Source organism: Alligator mississippiensis, chromosome 10 (assembly GCF_030867095.1).
Source record: "Alligator mississippiensis isolate rAllMis1 chromosome 10, rAllMis1, whole genome shotgun sequence".
Lineage (NCBI taxonomy): Eukaryota > Metazoa > Chordata > Crocodylia > Alligatoridae > Alligator > Alligator mississippiensis.
Window position 1 is genome coordinate 75,396,324 of NC_081833.1, and position 16,706 is coordinate 75,413,029.

Consider the following 16,706-nt stretch of genomic DNA (forward strand, 5'->3'; position numbering starts at 1 on the left):
ACTTAACAGAATCATTCTCTGCCATCTAAACACTGCATGAGAAGAAACATAAAATGATTGTGGGTTATAAACCCCTATTAAAATGCACAATACCTTTAAGTAGATCTGAGTTAAGTTTGCCTCCCCTGTCTTCAGATCAATTCTGAAATCTTCGTAATATCTTAAAACAGAAAAGGGGGGGGGGAATCAATTACCTGCGGAGTACAGAACAAAAGGGCTTCTCTTCCCCGTTACTTACAGAGGCAGGTCACTGTTACTCAACAAAAGGGCAGGCTCATAACTTTTGTAACCAGCCAATTCTCTTTGGAAATGAAAAACACCTTCATTATGCTTTTACGACAGGCACGAGCAGCAAAATCTTATTAAGAAGAAGACCAAAGTGAGTGAGGATGTGCAAGATCTGTGTGCACCCAAGCCGACGGGTTTGTTTCCTATTGCACAGTATCTTATTGAATAATTAAAGATAACTATTCAGCAAAACACAGCTCAAATTCTTGGTGCAATCTTAAAACAGGGATAAATAAGATAAATAGGGATATCCCATTAAAAAAAAAACCCACATGAATACCCAATTCCCCTTTCTACAGGGCTGTGCAGTCTATGGGTAACATTTTCAACAACCGGTAAAGTTCGCTATAAGACTCAGGCTCCCAAGAATCCTTGAAATTGGGACATGTTGTTTTCAAATTTTCAGTATACTATATTAAGCAAAAGGCAAAGGAAAAAAAACCTGGAGAGAGCACTGGAGAAACGGAACAGGAGAAGATGTGTTTTGAAGACAGCAGGCTAGAAAGATACAGGCTGTAAGCTTGGAGGCTATGGTGGGAATGTCAACATAGAAAGGGTTATTTGCAAATAGGAAGGAAGGAAACAAAACTTTCTGCAGTTACAACTGGCACTGGCTTCTAAGAGGCAGCAGAGAGGAATCAGCACAAGGGATCTTTCAGGAACATCTGTACGGGCTCCTATAAGAGTGTCTAAAACAGCAGGGGCCTATCCACAGTCTGTGAACACCTGCAGAAAGTTCTTGGCTCTCTGGACTACAACCCTCTACACTAATATTCTACCTTGAACTTGGCTGTCCTGCGAGCAACCCATCACTGGCACAGTGCCCCTGTTTGAATAGTCAAAAGCTCTGGCACGTTATGGTATCCTGGGCACTGCCGTAAGTCTCCTAAATAGCAGTGAGAGGCAGGGTGCTTGATAATCCCAGTGAGATGCCATGCAGAAGCCCAGCACTGAAGCAGTGGGGCTTCAAAGTCCATTTTTGAGATAGGAACACATGCCATGGTTCCAGCAGGCAGTAACTGAAGAGTTCATTGTAAAGCCTAGCAGTGATGAAGCACCTGGGAGCTCTTCAAAAACACTAGTAACCATTCTGACTCCCTTTCGCTATGGAAAACCAATGTTAGAGCCAGACGCATAACTCAGGAGCTTGCTTCCTAGCCCTGCGTGTATATCATTGTGCATGCATCCCTCTCAATAAGGAGCTACATCTGCAAATGGAAAAAGAGGCTGACAGATCCAGCCCAGAAACAAGTGCTGTGAACTGCCAAAACTGTGGTTCACAAACCAGCCCATCCTGACTTCTAGCCTGAGCACAAAAACCTTCCTACCCACATGGCAAATGCTCCAAACCTGATTCTTGAGAATAAAACCCTCTTGGGAACTGTATAAGAAGCCCCACTTCTTTGGGTAAGGCTGTTGCAAGTTCTCACCTGGGCCTTACGCTGCTCAGTGTAGGCCATCTCTGTCCAGGGGCACCCAGCTCCCTTGAGAACAGAGATGGCCTGAGCAGCGTATGAACCAGGTAAGTTTGCAATAGCCTTTAGCCAACAAAGCAGGGCTTTTTAATAGGAAACTGTCCAAAAGGTTTTTATCCTCAGAAATCAGGTTTGGAATGTTTGCCATGTAGGTAGGAAGATTTTGTGCTTGGGCTAGAAGTTAGGATGGGCTGTATCTCACTGGTGTGTTAAGGACAACGGGTTTCTGCATTAACAATTCTGGGATTGCCTACTCTATACACCTGGCAACTCTGTAGGGATGCTAGGAAAAGCCCTGGAGTAAGTTGCAAGGGTAAGTGAACCAGCTCAGCCTTAGGGCTTGGCTGACTCAATAGCTCACTGCGCAGACAGGATTTTGGGGACTGTTGCCCATCAAACCAAGCCATGGAGTTGTAGCTCTGCCCGACTCAGAAGTTTCTGTATTTTCCCCATCTCTTCCTAGCTGAAGGCAGCTTGCTATGCAAACCTTATCCTCCAGTAGAGCACAGACAGCAGAGAAAGCAAAGAAAAGAAGGTGCCAGTAACCTTCAAATCTTTCCTGACAAATAAGCTGGGGAGTAAACGGCTGAAATACCTGCCAATCATTTCCTGGTCCCTATACACAGGGAGGTTTGGGAAGTCCTTGTTATTGTACGGTCCAAAATGGCAGTTCGGGGACCCAAACCACTCATCAAACCCATGCTTCAGAGGGTGGAATTGGGGTCTGTGACCCAGATGCCTAGGAACAAAACACACACAGAGCTCAGGAGTCCATTGACAAGGAGAAAACAAGCACCATATGGCAAGAAAATCTTCCAGCGACATCAGAGGAATATTTTAGCAGTTTCAGACAAATCAGTGACTAAGCAATGGGTGCGGGTAATACAAGTATAGAAGCCCCTGCCACTATTTCAGAGTCTCCATTTCATTCAATTCCCCTTGTGCATCTTGCCTTCCATTAAATACCACTTTCTTCTATGCTCTTGAGTGCAACTGAACACAGACAGACACACTCCCGAGTCCACACAGAGCCGCTTGCAAGGGTTAGTCCATAGTTGAGAGACTGCTGGAGACAAATGGCCTTTGCTCTTTTCTAGTTCCTTCCTATTAACATCTCCTCTGATGCCATCTTCATTATGGTCCCCTCACCAGAGGTGGGGTCTGCTCCACCACCCAGAACACACAGCAAAAATATACATAACAATTCACTTGGGGCCTGCACGACCTGCACTAAGGCATCTTTGCTGCACTCGGACACATAAAGGAGCCGCAAAACCCGTGCAACTGTTAGCTGCATTTAAGTTTGGTTTAAGAAAGCATTTGTGTTACAGAATGAAGTAAAGCGAACCCTAACCTAAGTGAGAATGAGGCCTGCAGAATGCACAGACACACAGAAAACACGTGCTGCTGCTCTGCTGAACAGCTTTGTGCCAATGTATAGCTTGGACCCTCCTTCCTTGGCTCCAGGCTCCTGCTCATTCCCAAGCCTCACGTTCCAGGACTGTGAATAATTCACTTCCTGCATTTAGGCTATCCAGAAGGTATTTGAGAGAACTGTCATTCCCTCCCCGTCTCCACGGGAGACATTTCTAGCCAAATATAAATGTATTACTTCAGTCTCCTCCCTTGAGCCGTCATCTTTAACCCAGTCTCTTTTATTGCCATCCTTTGTATATTCTTTGAACTCTGGGAGCCAGAAATGCATGTGCTGGATTACACCAATCCATGATGTAACCCCAAGGGGTGCATCAGGGCTGCACTTCACCTCATCATTCCTGCTGTGCTTACCTTGGCTGGGTAAAGTAAAACCTTTGTCTCTAGTTTTACACGTGGGAACCCCTCCTTCCCCCCCTGGAATACACACACACACACTCATTTCACAAGGATTAGGAGAACGGAAAAAACTCTTATGCAGAGAGAGAGAGAGAGAGAGAGAGAGAGAGAGAAAAGAAGGAGGCAGATGACTTTACAAGAGTTGAATAGAGGAAACGAGAAAGCACACCAATCAATCACATGGAGGATGGGTAGGCTGCATACTTCTGTTCTCCTCCTTTTACAGCACAAGGGCAAGCGGACATTCATTGGATCTGAAAGGCAACGAGTTTAAGCTGAGCAAAGAAAATACCTTTCCCCCCACCTCACACAAGGCATAGCCAGACTGGGCTTTCTGCCCCAGGATGCCATGCAAACACTTGAAAAGGAGGCTTAAAGGAGGGATATAAAGCCACCTGTTTTCAGGCTGAAACCTATCCCTATTAGGAAAAGACTTTCATGGAGGACATGGTATCCCACATCTGCCTGCCGCAGGGTTTCTTGCACCCCCTCTGAGAAACAGCTGATGCTAACAATCACCAGAGATGGCAACTGCACTACACAAGTCTCGGGGCCTGCCCAATACAATGATTCTTAGCTTCACAAAGACACAGCACTGCAAGTTCACAGCTAGTCTGCTTTTCTCCATCACCCGCAGGTCCTTCCAGACAGCTGTCTGGAACCAAACTGCATCCATGCTGTTTATTTCCTTTCCCTAGGTGTATGAATTTACATCTATTAGTACCAAACTGCATCTCATTGCATTCAGCTCACTGATCTGAATTTTCCTGGCCACTTTGCCATTTGGATTTGTGCTAATAAATAATTCACTGTTTTAGGTTAGTTTGTTTTCCTCATGATTTCTCTGGTGCTGGCAAATTCAATTGCAATTCAATCAACACCTTTCTCTAGCACGTTGATGAAATTGTAAAATAATATAGATCCCATTACTGTCCCATACAGGACCACTCCGCTCCCCCGATACTGCTGCCTCCGGAAGGTCTCTGTATTCAGATTTTGTTTGTGAGCCCAGTAGTATCAGACTTGTACCTACGCAGCTTTGAGGTTATTATTTATGCATTTATTTATTACAGCACTATGCTGAATTGTGAATTACCAGCGCAGTGACCTAGAAACCCAATGGGACTCACCATACCACTCAAGTTCCTTATTGAAATTCACACACGCTATGCCCAGTAGCTTCTCTAACAACTGCACCGGCAGTTCCAAAGAAGGCAATTGCATTAGCTGGCCCGAGCGTCTCAGATGCTTTTTCCTACCCTGGCTTGCCTTTACAGGTGCCAGGCACTCTACCTCACTACCATGATCAATAAGAATTCTTTCCAGAAGTCCTCCTTAGATCTACTAATAGGTGCTGAACAAAACAGCAGGAGATGTTTCTTTTGGTATCCTTAGGTCAATAATGCTGGATGCCAGGAAGGATGATGAATAGGGAGCAGGGCACTCTCAACACGTCCAATTCAATGTTCTCCCTCCAAGATTTCCATTTCTGCCATCGTCGGAGACATGATACCGGGCTAGATAGGCCACTGGCCCGGCTGCTTATGTTCTGATGTTTTCTTTGCCAAGGCCTTGTCCTGCACCCATAAAAGTCAAAGCCAGTGACAAAACTCCAATGAGAACAGGATCAAAACCAGAATGTTTTAAAAACCCTTAGCATGAAACTTGCTCTGGTCTCTGCTCTTAACTCTCTCCCTTTGCTTTCCTAGGCTAGGCCACTTTTTTGCATAGCCCTAATATCAGCCTGTTAGTCCTCATAGGTTTGCAACCTTATTTCTACCTCAGCAAGTTGCTACCCCCCAAAACAACAAAGAAAGATTGCAGTGTAGGAGTCAGATGCATCTCCAGAGAATCGATGTAAAATAAATTGTTGGGTATTAGCGACATGCTCCAACAGAACATCGTGGTGACTGTTGATGAAAATAAGTGCATCGTGGTGCACGGATGAGAGCACAAGGGGTTCAGGCTTTTACTTTCATAATGACAGTACTCAATTCTGAAATTAATCACAGCAGGGGGGAAGATCTTGCATGGATTTCAAGAGACAGACATCTGTGCTTGAAACAAGTTTTTGCGAGCTGATTTTCCCACCGCCCCTTCACATTAAACACACGCAGGTGCATGCACACACACACACACACACAAAGCAAGAAACTCAAAACAAGGTTACCATTTGCCAATGATCTTATTGACATATCCTGCTTTCTTCAGCAGCTCTGGAAGCAGTAGCTCAGAATCTGGGATTCCCCCTACTATTTCCTGTGGTGTGTAGGCTGTGCAAAACAAAACCATGGATTTTTGACTCTTCACTCACATTGGAAAGCAGGCCATGAAAGCTGTTGGCCACTCATCAGAAGCATCATTTAACTTGATCAGAAATTTGGATGAGCCACCAATGCTGTTTTTGTGGATTCAACTCTTCCAAGCCAGGAAGTAACGAGGCCAAGCTGCCTCAGCAATTCTGCCATCACAGAAAAGGAAGCCTTTCACTCTGCTCCGCACTGTGACCAACATTCAGAACCAGGGGCTGAACCCAGCTGTTGTTGGCTGATGTAAGGATGCAGGTCCCTTGGAAAGGAGTGGCCATGAGGACAGTGAATGCCAGAGGGCTCAAGTGGGGCAGTGAGACTTTTACTTCTGCCAAACTGCCTGGAAACATCTAGAATTTGTGGCTTCTTATAAATCAAAGGATAAATGTAAAGATACGTAAACACCCAAAATGCACTGGCAGATCCAAAACAGAGCCTCTCTCATAGTCATGGTAAGATAGTCCTCACTTTACTAGGTGAAAAGATCAAAGCTTCAGCCCAGCTTACCCATACAGTAGGCTCAAACAGTCAGAGCAGGCCAGTTTCCATAGCAGCCAACAAGACTGGCAGCACATCTGGATGTCTCCAAAGCCCCAGCTTGACATACCAGCTACCCACGAGAGCTGGGTCAGCTCAGGCTGCAGTGACATGCCTTTACTTGCTCTGCCGTAGCACCCTATCATTTAGCTATGGGACACCCAAATACATTTGAATGGACTGATACACAGCTGTAAGCGTGTGTCCACGTGGACGTGGTCTCAGGGCCCCCGTTACTTTGGAACCAGTGACACTAACTAAATTAACCCAAAAGCAATGTGAGCTGGTATTTTCCTTCAAGACCTTTGTGGGAGAGCTCTCTTTCCAGGCAGTGAAGTACTACAGAACTGCCCATTCTTAACTAGCTGAGAAGGTTTTATTTCCACATGATTGGGTTTTCAACAGCTTTTCCTTAACCTACCCCGTTAATGCCACTTCCAGCAGGACTTTCCTCTTTCACTGAATGTCGATTAGGCTGCGCAAGGAAACATCTCCTCAGCCAGCAGAAGCAAACAGATTAACAACTCAACTTAAGTCTTTTTATTTAATGGGAACATTTGGAGATGTTTTCCCTTTTCAGCATCGAGAGTAGGAAGCAATAAGTCTCACACCTGTTCCTATTAACTGGAGTGGCACTGCATGCCAATCCCTTTGTGTCGCTCTGAAAACGTGCTTCTTGGAGGGTAGATGAAGGAAAAGCACAAAGCCAACCCCCAATTTTTAGCAACACCTGCTGCAGAGGCATAGAAAAGGTAGAGAAAGTGTGTGTCTAGGAGAAGCAGCACCAATGTTCTTACCATTTCTAGCATGTGCGTTTGTGGTGTAGAAGCCATTCCTGATAGGGAGGCGGCCAGTCAACAGAGCTGCCCTTGCTGCAGAGAAAACATGCCAAACAGAGGACACACAGAGAGAGTGTTTAGTACTGATTGTCAGCCTTGTGGCGTCACATTTTGGCTGGTGACTGGCAGACTAGTGCTTAGGAGGAACTTCCTGCCACTGCCTACTGCCATGTTACTGTTCCTCACCTCTTACATTAGATTACGTGGCAAATTTCATCCCACTGCTCTAGTGTCAAGTCAAAGTGATGCTAGTGGAGTTAATGTAGCTGTGCCCATTAGAATGAGGTTGAGACCTGGGCCTTACATGCAGAAAGCACTTTACCCACAGCTGAAATGCAAGTGCCTTTGGGAAGGAAACACAGCAGCCCTTCTGCTCCAGCACCTTTAAACAACAGAACCTCTAGGGAAGGGAGAAGGCAGTGAGCCGGGGGTGGACACTTCGCATAAATCAGTCATTCACTTCATTTAAAGTGGATTATCTTGCCTTGGCACAAACATTTATCTACTCCTACTGTGAACAGAAAAGGAAGATGTCCAACTAAAGCACAACAGACAGTAGGGCCCCAACTCAGGAAAGTATTTAAGCAGATGCTCAACTTTTTAAAGCATGTACTTAAGACCTGCTGCTGTCAATGGATTAGGTAGGTGTTTCAGTGCTTTTCCTGAATCTCGATGGACTGAAACATTTAACCGTGTGCTTCCTGAAAGGGAACCCAGCAGGAAAGCTCTTGGGTTTGCCTTTATTTTTCATGTGTCAGCTGGAAATGAGGAAAAAACTAGCACTGGGGACAAAGATTCAAAATCGGCATGTCTGGAGACCTGAAAGGTTTTGCTCCTCTATGCCCTCTCTGAGCACCTTAACCATCAACGACAGCCAGGAATCCAAGTTGCTCCATGTAGAAAAGTCAGTGGGAGTGCTGCGTAAAAAAGAATCAGGTCCAGGGTAAACTTTTTTGTTCAACCCATGTGTAGATATGACTGCTCAGCTTCCTAAAGACAAAAATACTTTTGTGGCTGAGGCCAGAGGGCTAAAATGCAATAAATAAATAAAAAAAGAAGACAGTCTCTCACTGGAGTGTTTTGCTGACTAAATTACTGCTTTGTACAAAATGGATGAATGTGGTTTTTCCCCCCTAAATAAATAAAATAAGGAAACAAAACACAAGATCAAAGCATCAAACCCCAACGCTGCCTTCAGGGTAATCACTGCTTTGGTTAATAGCTTGTGTCAGATGCTGGCAAACATCCCAACCTTCTCAGAAGGTGGCAATTTCACATGCTAGTTTAAAAGTGAAGTTTACTTACATGGGGAGCACAGAGGGTTAGCAGTGTAGAAATTTGGGAAGAGCATCCCTTCTGCAGCCATCTGGTCTAAATTAGGGGTTTCTTTAGAAGGCTCTCCAAATGCTCCCAAATCGCCCCAGCCCATCTGCAGAAAGCAAGCACCGACAAGATGTGAGAACAGCTTGACCTCTGCATAAACTACTGTACTGCCTTTCGGACCAGCTTTGCTTTTGTACGTTAATTCACCCAGATACAGGCTAAGTCATCACTGTATACAGGCACCTCGCATACACGACCTGAATTTATCCTCACTACCCCCCATGAAACAGGGAGCCATTACGATCTCCATTGACAGACAGAGAGAAAGTGATTGAGTGACTTACCAATAGTTCCCCACAATAAATCTATCACTAAGCCAGAAGCAAAAACTCAGCCCCTTCAGCCCTCCTCCATCCTCTCGATCATAAGGCCACCTATCCCATCCCCACCTTTTAAACAACTGTACATAGCCAGTCAGAAGTGCTCGGTGAAAGGCTAGGTCAAAAGGCGGAATAAGGACACCAGAGAGTTTTTTAAAGCAAAACTACTGAAAGAAGCGTGCTGTCCTCACCCTCATCATCACTTCACTCTGCAGGCTGATAGGCTCACCATGGCACGCCTCCAAGCCTTTATCTCAAGCAATGTGACCACGTAGCTCCTGCCCAGGAACTCTAGAAAATTACCAACCCATTTCCCTAATTTCAGTACTGAAAAATAATATGGAAGCAAATAAAAATAAGTGACTCAAGCTATCAGCTCCTAGAAGAGAACAACTTAATGAGCACTTAGGCACTATGGTTTCATAAAGATGATATTGTGCCTTGGAAACTCAACAGCTTTCTTTAATTCAGTTGCGTGTCAGGTGGGCAATTGAAACACAGGGCATAATCTATCTAGGTCTTGAGAAAGCTTTTAGTGTAGTCCCGCTTGAGAGTCTAATAGAAGTATCAGAGTGATGCAGCTTGGAAGAGACTGTTGTGGAACAGGTACGGAGCTGGCTGATGGATCATGAAAAGAGAGCAATTAAATGGTACAACATAAAACCAAGAAGTGGAATTAAGAGGGGTTCTGCAGGGGTCAACGCTGTGTTCTGCGTCATTCAGCATCTTTACTAGCGATAAGGAAGGAGGAAAGAGTCGTACGTTGATCAAATCCCGACGCAAGCGCAGGCGGCAAAGGAATTACAGAAAAATCAGGGAAGGCAGCAGAGGCACCCGGGAATTTATTATTTATATTACTGCCACGTTTGCAGGCTCCTAGTGGGATCCGTGCATGATTATGCCTGATGCTGCGCAAACACATCTGAAGGGATTATCCCGGTCTCAAAGGTCTTTCCGTCAGAAAATTAAAAGATTCACTCGGGGAAAAATAATTCGGAGTGGGAAGCTGCTGGGCAGATGGCTGGAGCGCAGGGGGGGAAGCTGGAGGATTTTACGGCCTGGCCGGTGAAACCAGCCAACTGCAGAGGGGGGCAAAAACTCTTCAACGTAGGGGTAGCAACACTGTATTCGCACTGTTATAGCGGAGCCAGACAGGAGAGAGCGGAGTTGGGCACACCTCTTCTGTCCCTCATGTACCCTCACTTCGTTTTAAGCTTCTTGAAGAAGCTCTGTGCAATACATTTGCACCAAGCATGGATCTGGGGGAATAAAAGAAGGGATTGGAAACCTGGAGACATTGCCAAATGACTAGTAATTTAGCGATGTGACTAACTGCCTGAGAAGGAGACTGCGTTTCACTTGCAGTTGCTTTTGCTCCCGATTTACCCAGCGTGTTCTCTGCTCCGATGCAGGAAATGAACGACATCAGTTTCTTTTTTCTTCGTTTCTGGATTCACTTTGAAGGCTTCAGCCTGGCTACGTTTGCATTTTAACTGTGAAACCCCAGCAAACACGGCTCGCCTTTCCCTATTCTCACACGCTGCGCCCCGAGCCGTCGCTGGCGTAGATTCGGTGTTGTGCGGATAAGGCTCGAGTCGACCGGGATGCTTCAAAGCTGACGACATTTATTTGAAGAGGTCCCGGTTGGGATATCGAGTAGCAGCAGCATGAGGCATTCGAGCTCCAAAACAGGAACCATTTTCTGACAGCGTGATCAGTTGGTCAGTGGAATCATTTGCCCAAGACGGTTACTCAATCAGTCACGAGGGCGTCTATGAATAGACTGCTAGATAAACCATGGAGGCGCGGGAGCCCTGGTTGCGAAGAAACTTGTGCACGCGCTCAATTAAACATGCCCGAATGGCCCCGTTCCTCTTCAGCAAGACCGCTCGCGGGTGGGAAGCGAAACACAGGCCTGTTACCGCACGACTTTGGGCTCTGCACGGACCGACCTCGCACCGCGCCGCCCTCATGCAGGGGCGGCCACTACGACATCCAGGAATGTCTTTCTGTTTCTTTACGATTTGCACGTAAAGCCTGGAAAGGGCTCGGGGAGAAGCAGCTGATCCTCAGAGGCCGCCTCTACTGCTGCGACTCTGGTCGGGGTCCGACCTGCCCTGGCCCCAGGTCCAAAAGACAGCCACGAGGAGGCAGCCCCCCCGCCTCCCAAGTCCCCATTCGGCAGTCCAACCCCTGCGGCCCCGATCCCTGGTCCCTAGGCCCCCCGTACACAGGGGAACGAGACCCCCCCAGCGCTAGGGGTGATTCCCAGCCCCTCCCCCCTCCAGGAAACAAGCTCCCCTCCCCCCCCTGGTTGCCCCACCCCCTCTGCATACCAGCACCCCCAACCTGAGACGACCCCCCCTCCATACTTACCCCCCCACCCCCAACCTGAGGGGACTCACGTCATCCATGAGCAGCAGGAGCAAGTTGGGGGGGGCGCCCCCCGCCGCCAGGCGCAGGGCCCAGCCCAGGCACAGCCAGGCGGGCAGGGGCAGGCCGCTCTCCATGGCAACCGCGCCCCGGGCACCCCGCTTCCGGGAGGGCGCGGTCACGTGAGCGCGGAGGGAGGGAGGGACGGGGGCGAGCCTGTGCCGGGGCCGGCGGCGCGGATCACGTGACCCGCGGCCAAGATGGCGGTCTGCATCGCTGTGATCGCCAAGGAGGTGGTGGCATTGGGGGGGGTCTTGAGAGGGTGAGGGTGTGGAGGGGCTGGGGGGTCCTGAGGGGTCGCAGGTCCTGATGGGGAGTGGGTAGGGGGGACTCCTGAGGGGGTGTGGGGTGCTGGGGGAGTCCTGGGAGGTTTGAGTGGGGGTGCTGGGGGGTCCTGAGGAATGTGGATCCTGATGGGGGGGTCCTGAGAAGGTGAGGATGTGGGGGTCTTGAGGGGGTGGGCAGTGCTGGGGGGTCCTGAGGGATCATGGGTCCTGATGGGGGGGTCCTGAGGGGGTGAGGATGTGGGAGGTTGGGGTGGGGGTCTTGAGGGGGTGGGCAGTGCTGGGGGGTCCTGAGGGATCATGGGTCCTGATGGGAGGCTCCTGAGGGGGTGAGGATGTGGGAGGTTGGGGTGGGGGTCTTGAGGGGGTGGGCAGTGCTGGGGGGTCCTGAGGGATCATGGGTCCTGATGGGGGGCTCCTGAGGGGGTGAGGATGTGGGAGGTTGGGGGTCCTGAGGGGGGGCGAAGCTGCCTGGAGGGGTGTTGTGGGGGGAGACCGCTGGGGCTGGGCGCTAGCAGGCGGTTGTGTTGGCGTAGCAGGCGGCACCTGAGCCGCGGGGTGCGTTGTTCCCCCCCACACCTGGTTGCCTGTGAGGTGTGGGGATGGGGCAACGCTGGGTGACCCCGGCGGGGGCAGGAGGCTGCTTGCAACCCGTGCCCGAGCAGCTCCTCTCCGTGTCCTGCTGCTGCCGGAAGGTGCCGCGGGGTCGGCTTTGCCTGCCTCGTGGGTTCCCTGAAATGCAGCCTCAGCTGGAAACAGCTCAGCGTAGTTGTAATGACGAGCGTTCCCGTGGCTTGGGCTAGTCAGGGATGGAGCGGATCGCCCTGCTTAGCCCGGTTTGTTCTCCTCGTCTGCAGAACTACCCCCTGTACATCCGGAGCGTCCCCACGGAGAACGAGCTGAAGTTCCACTACACCGTGCACACCTCCCTGGACGTGGTGGATGAGAAGATCTCGGCGATGGGGAAGGCGCTTGTCGATCAGAGAGAGCTCTACCTGGGGCTCCTGTACCCCACCGAAGACTACAAAGTGTATCTTTAACACCTCCCGGTTGCTCTCTACAGGGGCAAGTCCTATCATCCCTCCTTAATCAAACAAAACTCCGGTTGAATGCACTGAGCATAGGATTAGGCTTGAAATAGACTCTGGCTGTGCAATTTACTAGTGCATCACTTGACATTGCAACTCTCAATCCTGCTTTGTGAAATAACAGCCCTGCAGCTTGGTTTTTAATGGACAAGTGCTGATCCTAGATATGAGCCACATATATTTGGCTGAAACAGCTGGCGAGTTTGCAAGTGTGAACTAAAAGTGCTGCTTCTGTTTCAGTTTCGCAAAAGCCAGCTTTTGAGAAACCTAAAACTGAGAATTATTTCTACCATCCAGGAGAAAGAAAAATCTATGAAAAACAATAGGGTTTAAACAAACCTTGTTCAAATTTGCGGATGATGCTAAGATGTGGGGAGAAGTGGGCACACTAGAAGGGAGGGACAGGTTGCAATCAGATCTGGACAGGTTACAGGGGTGGGCGGATGAGAATAAGATGGGATTCAACACTGACAAGTGCAAGGTGCTGCACCTGGGGAGGAAGAACCAGCAGCATGCCTACAGGCTGGGGAACTCCCTTCTCTTCACAGAAAAGGATCTTGGAGTCATTATAGACTCCAACATGAACATGTGTTGACAGTGCGGGGACACGGTCAGGAAGGCCAACTACACCTTGTCGTGCATCCACAGATGCATCACGAGCAGGTCCAAGGAGGTGATCCTCCCCCTCTACGCGACACTGGTCAGGCCGCAGTTGGAGTACTGCGTCCAGTTCTGGGTGCCACACTTCAGGAGGGATGTGGACAGCATGGAGAGGGTCCAGAGGAGGCCACCTGCATGGGCAGGGGGCAGCAGGGCAGGCCCTACGAGGAGAGGCGACGGGACCTGAACCTGTGCAGCCTCCACAAGAGAAGGCTGAGAGGGGATCTGGTGGCCGTCTATAAACTAGCCAAAGGGGACCAGCAGGCAATGTGAGAGTCCCTGTTCCCCCAAGCGCTACCGGGAGTGACTAGGAATAACGGCCATAAGTTGACGGAGAGTAGATTCAGGCTAGACATCAGGAGGCGCGACTTCACTGTCAGGGCGGCTAGGATCAGGAACCAACTTCCAAGGGAAGTGGTGCTTGCTTCTACCCTGGGGGTCTTCAAAAGGAGGCTAGATAGACACCTTGCCGGGGTCGTGTGACCCCAGCATCCTTTCCTGCCATGGCAGGGGGTTGGACTTGATGATCTGCTCAGGTCCCTTCTGACCCTACCAACTATGAAACCAGCCTCCCTGGCGTTGAAACACATCCACTGCAGCAAGGAAAAACTAAAAATAAAGCCAGAAACAAATGACTTGCCTGGATGTGATCTTGTTTGGCCTTTTTAAAATTAGATAGGCTAACTAGATTCCTTATTAATCACTGACAGTTGCAAATGATGCAAACTACAGAGGATCATCTCCTTGGCTGCTGTAAATAGGTAGTTTCATTCACTTTGAGGGAAGTATATGAATTCACAGAAATGGTGGAATATCCAGTCCTGTATTCTTGAAGGTTATTTTAAGAGAAATCTCCGTTTCAAGTCTTTAGGTACCGGAACGTGTTATTAGAAGTAGCCATCCAACACTCCCCACCAGCACGCGCCTGCGCTTGTATCTCGTCACTCTGCCCTGCAGACTGCTCTCCCAGGGAACCTCTATTCCTGTTTGAGGCCCCTGGTGTTGGCCTGGTCTGGCAGAGCAATTTCCAGGCCATATGCCAAAGAGTGGCTTAAAGCATCAGCTGCTTTGTCAATGATTAGCATCAGTTCAGTTTATTCTTGGCCTTGCTCTTCTGTTGCTGACAACTGGGAAGATCTAGTTCTGGTTGGGTCAGGTTTCATACCTCATCCTTCACTTAACTAAAGTTGTGACAACAGGTCTGTGATGAGGCCAGAGGATTTTACCCGGCAGTGCTGGTTAGGGGAGTAGGACTCTTGGAACATGTCATTCTGCTTTCTACAAAATCAGTATTTCAGGACTGTGGCTGCACCGGAAGCTAGCAAGATAAACCTGTGAAACTAGCTGATCACTTAACCAGCCAAAGAAACCTTTTCTGCTTCCCTTTTTGCAAGTTAAAAAGTTAGGATATTTTAAATTTAACTAATGCAATGGATGCCTGCTATGTAGTCTCACTACCATGCTGTTAATTCATTTATGTAAGATTTTTGTCACTGGGTCTGGGGTATTCCTTACCCAAATGGACGTGAATAATCAGAGCTGTTGAGTTGATTCTCAGAAACTGCTGCAGCAAAGGAATTAATCACAAACCACGATTGAAGGCTATTTGTGCAATTGCTGACAGTAAACAAAAGACTGCCTTTGGATGCAAGCAAGATTTCTTCTGTTTATAAAGACATTCACTTCTGCCAGCTTAAATTAGTTTATGAACAATTCTCAAGCATATGTGTGAGGATAAATTATCACAAAGGGTGCCGTCAAAGTAGAGAAGGGGGACCAAGGCCTGTGACTTGTTTTCCTTATTCCCCTAAACATGGCTTAGAATGTGAATAGTTTGAGGGTAGCCTCCCCTTGTGGGGCTTTTTTGTTTTCCCTTGACTGTATTCCAGGTTTATCTTGGTAGCTTTGCCAGCTATGTGTGTGTGTGTGTTAGAAATACCTTCCTTAACCAGCTGCGCAGATACGGCTACGTGACAAATTCCAAGGTTAAGTTTGTTATGGTGGTAGATTCTTCGAACACAGCACTTCGAGACAATGAGATCCGCAGCGTAAGTGCAGGAAATCTGAATGCAACTTGCTAGATCGGTATTTTTTGCTACTGCACTGATTCACAAAATGCTGAGAAGCAAAAAAGAGCAAGAAAAAAAATCTGACAGTAATTTTTTAAGTTTTAATTAAAAATCAAACCATGATCCTTTTTCAGATGTTCCGAAAGCTGCACAACTCCTACACAGACATCATGTGCAACCCCTTCTATAACCCCGGGGACTGTATTCATTCCAGGTGAGTGGGCTGCTTCCGATAATCCTCTTGATTTTGTTGCTTTTCTGGGACTCTCAGAGCTATTAGTGATAGCTCTATAGGATTTAGTGCTTAAGAATGGAACTTCAGTGGGTGATCAGTTTAAAAACTGGGAGCTGCAAAAATCCTTTCCAAAAACATGCAGCTGTGCTCTCTCTGGGCAGTTGCTGTGTAATAGAAGGCTCAAGTCTCCACTCTCCTCATTAGAGACTTTATTTACCTGCTTTCCACAGACTTCACCCTCACACCTGTGATATTAAAATGCTGACTCAAAAAAAAAAGGAAAAAGCCTGTTTCCTAAATGACCAGATTTTTTTTTCCTTTTCTTTTTTGATTGAAGCATGGGAAAAATCACACTTTGTCTGCAGTCATGTCCACTAGACATGTCTAATGGGGCAGGCTGCAGCTATGCAAAACTCAGCCTCTGTGGGGAAGTATAGTCTTTGCTTTCACGAGCCCAGAGCAGCTGAAGGAGTGCTGCCCATCACTTTTAAGTCCTTGTTTATGGTGAACTGGAGATCCTGCTACTGCAGGTGGAAGATCAGGCTTCAGATTCCCAGCACTGAGTCTAGCCTGCATGCAAGGCAGCTCTGCTTTCCTTCTAATGAAGCTGAAATAACTGCTTAATGGAGCACCTCATTGGTTAAAAATACAACTTCTACTTAAGCCTTGGAAAGCCCTTCTGTTTAAGAATGTTAGTGGTTTCTTACCTGCTACCAGCACAGCTTTGTAAGAGAGCAATCCCAGATTAATGCTTTACTTTGTGCTTTTCCTTCTCTAGGGCCTTTGATAACATGGTGACCTCCATGATGATGCAGGTGTGCTGAAGCTACTCATATCCCCTCCCTTTCACTGCTTGTGACCATTCTTTTGTACAGAGGTGTGTGTCTATGAAGTGCTCTGTATATACAGCGTTTGCACTTACTGTATATAAAATAAACCTGATACTAGTGGGA

The 16,706-nt window shown here is 47.9% G+C and overlaps 2 protein-coding genes across 6 annotated transcripts in view; one reads left to right on the forward strand and one right to left on the reverse strand.

The window, feature by feature from the left end:
• Positions 1-11,532, reverse strand: part of GALNS (galactosamine (N-acetyl)-6-sulfatase) — a 48,691-nt gene extending 37,159 nt beyond the window's left edge. The window contains exons 1-6 of one of the 4 annotated variants that reach the window (XM_059713954.1): positions 11,390-11,532; positions 8,587-8,710; positions 7,240-7,314; positions 5,767-5,869; positions 2,359-2,502; positions 94-160 (exon numbers count right to left, since the gene is read on the reverse strand). In XM_059713954.1, coding sequence (XP_059569937.1) covers positions 94-160; positions 2,359-2,502; positions 5,767-5,869; positions 7,240-7,314; positions 8,587-8,710; positions 11,390-11,494 — 618 coding nt within the window. In that variant the 5' untranslated portion in view covers positions 11,495-11,532. The other 3 variants (XM_059713955.1, XM_019496612.2, XM_019496613.2) reach the window with 3 other exon arrangements.
• Positions 11,533-11,551: 19 nt separating this feature from the next.
• On the forward strand, positions 11,552-16,706 carry TRAPPC2L (trafficking protein particle complex subunit 2L). 2 transcript variants are annotated; one of them, XM_059713958.1, is made up of 5 exons: positions 11,552-11,650; positions 12,559-12,731; positions 15,410-15,497; positions 15,653-15,732; positions 16,532-16,706. In XM_059713958.1, exons 1-5 carry the CDS (start codon positions 11,618-11,620, stop codon positions 16,575-16,577), a joined length of 420 nt encoding a protein of 139 aa, XP_059569941.1. In that variant the 5' UTR covers positions 11,552-11,617; the 3' UTR covers positions 16,578-16,706. The 2 variants fall into 2 exon arrangements, with proteins under 2 accessions (XP_059569941.1, XP_059569939.1); XM_059713956.1 differs by having other exon boundaries at positions 11,585-11,653.

Excerpts from the sequence above, each read along its gene's own strand:
- TRAPPC2L (XM_059713956.1), top strand. The coding sequence starts at position 11,618 with ATGGCGGTCTGCATCGCTGTGATCGCCAAGGAGGTG. Across the intron at positions 11,654-12,558 it reads CTGTGATCGCCAAGGAGGTG|AACTACCCCCTGTACATCCG; the intron begins GTGGCATTGGGG and ends CCTCGTCTGCAG. Across the intron at positions 15,498-15,652 it reads GAGACAATGAGATCCGCAGC|ATGTTCCGAAAGCTGCACAA; the intron begins GTAAGTGCAGGA and ends ATCCTTTTTCAG.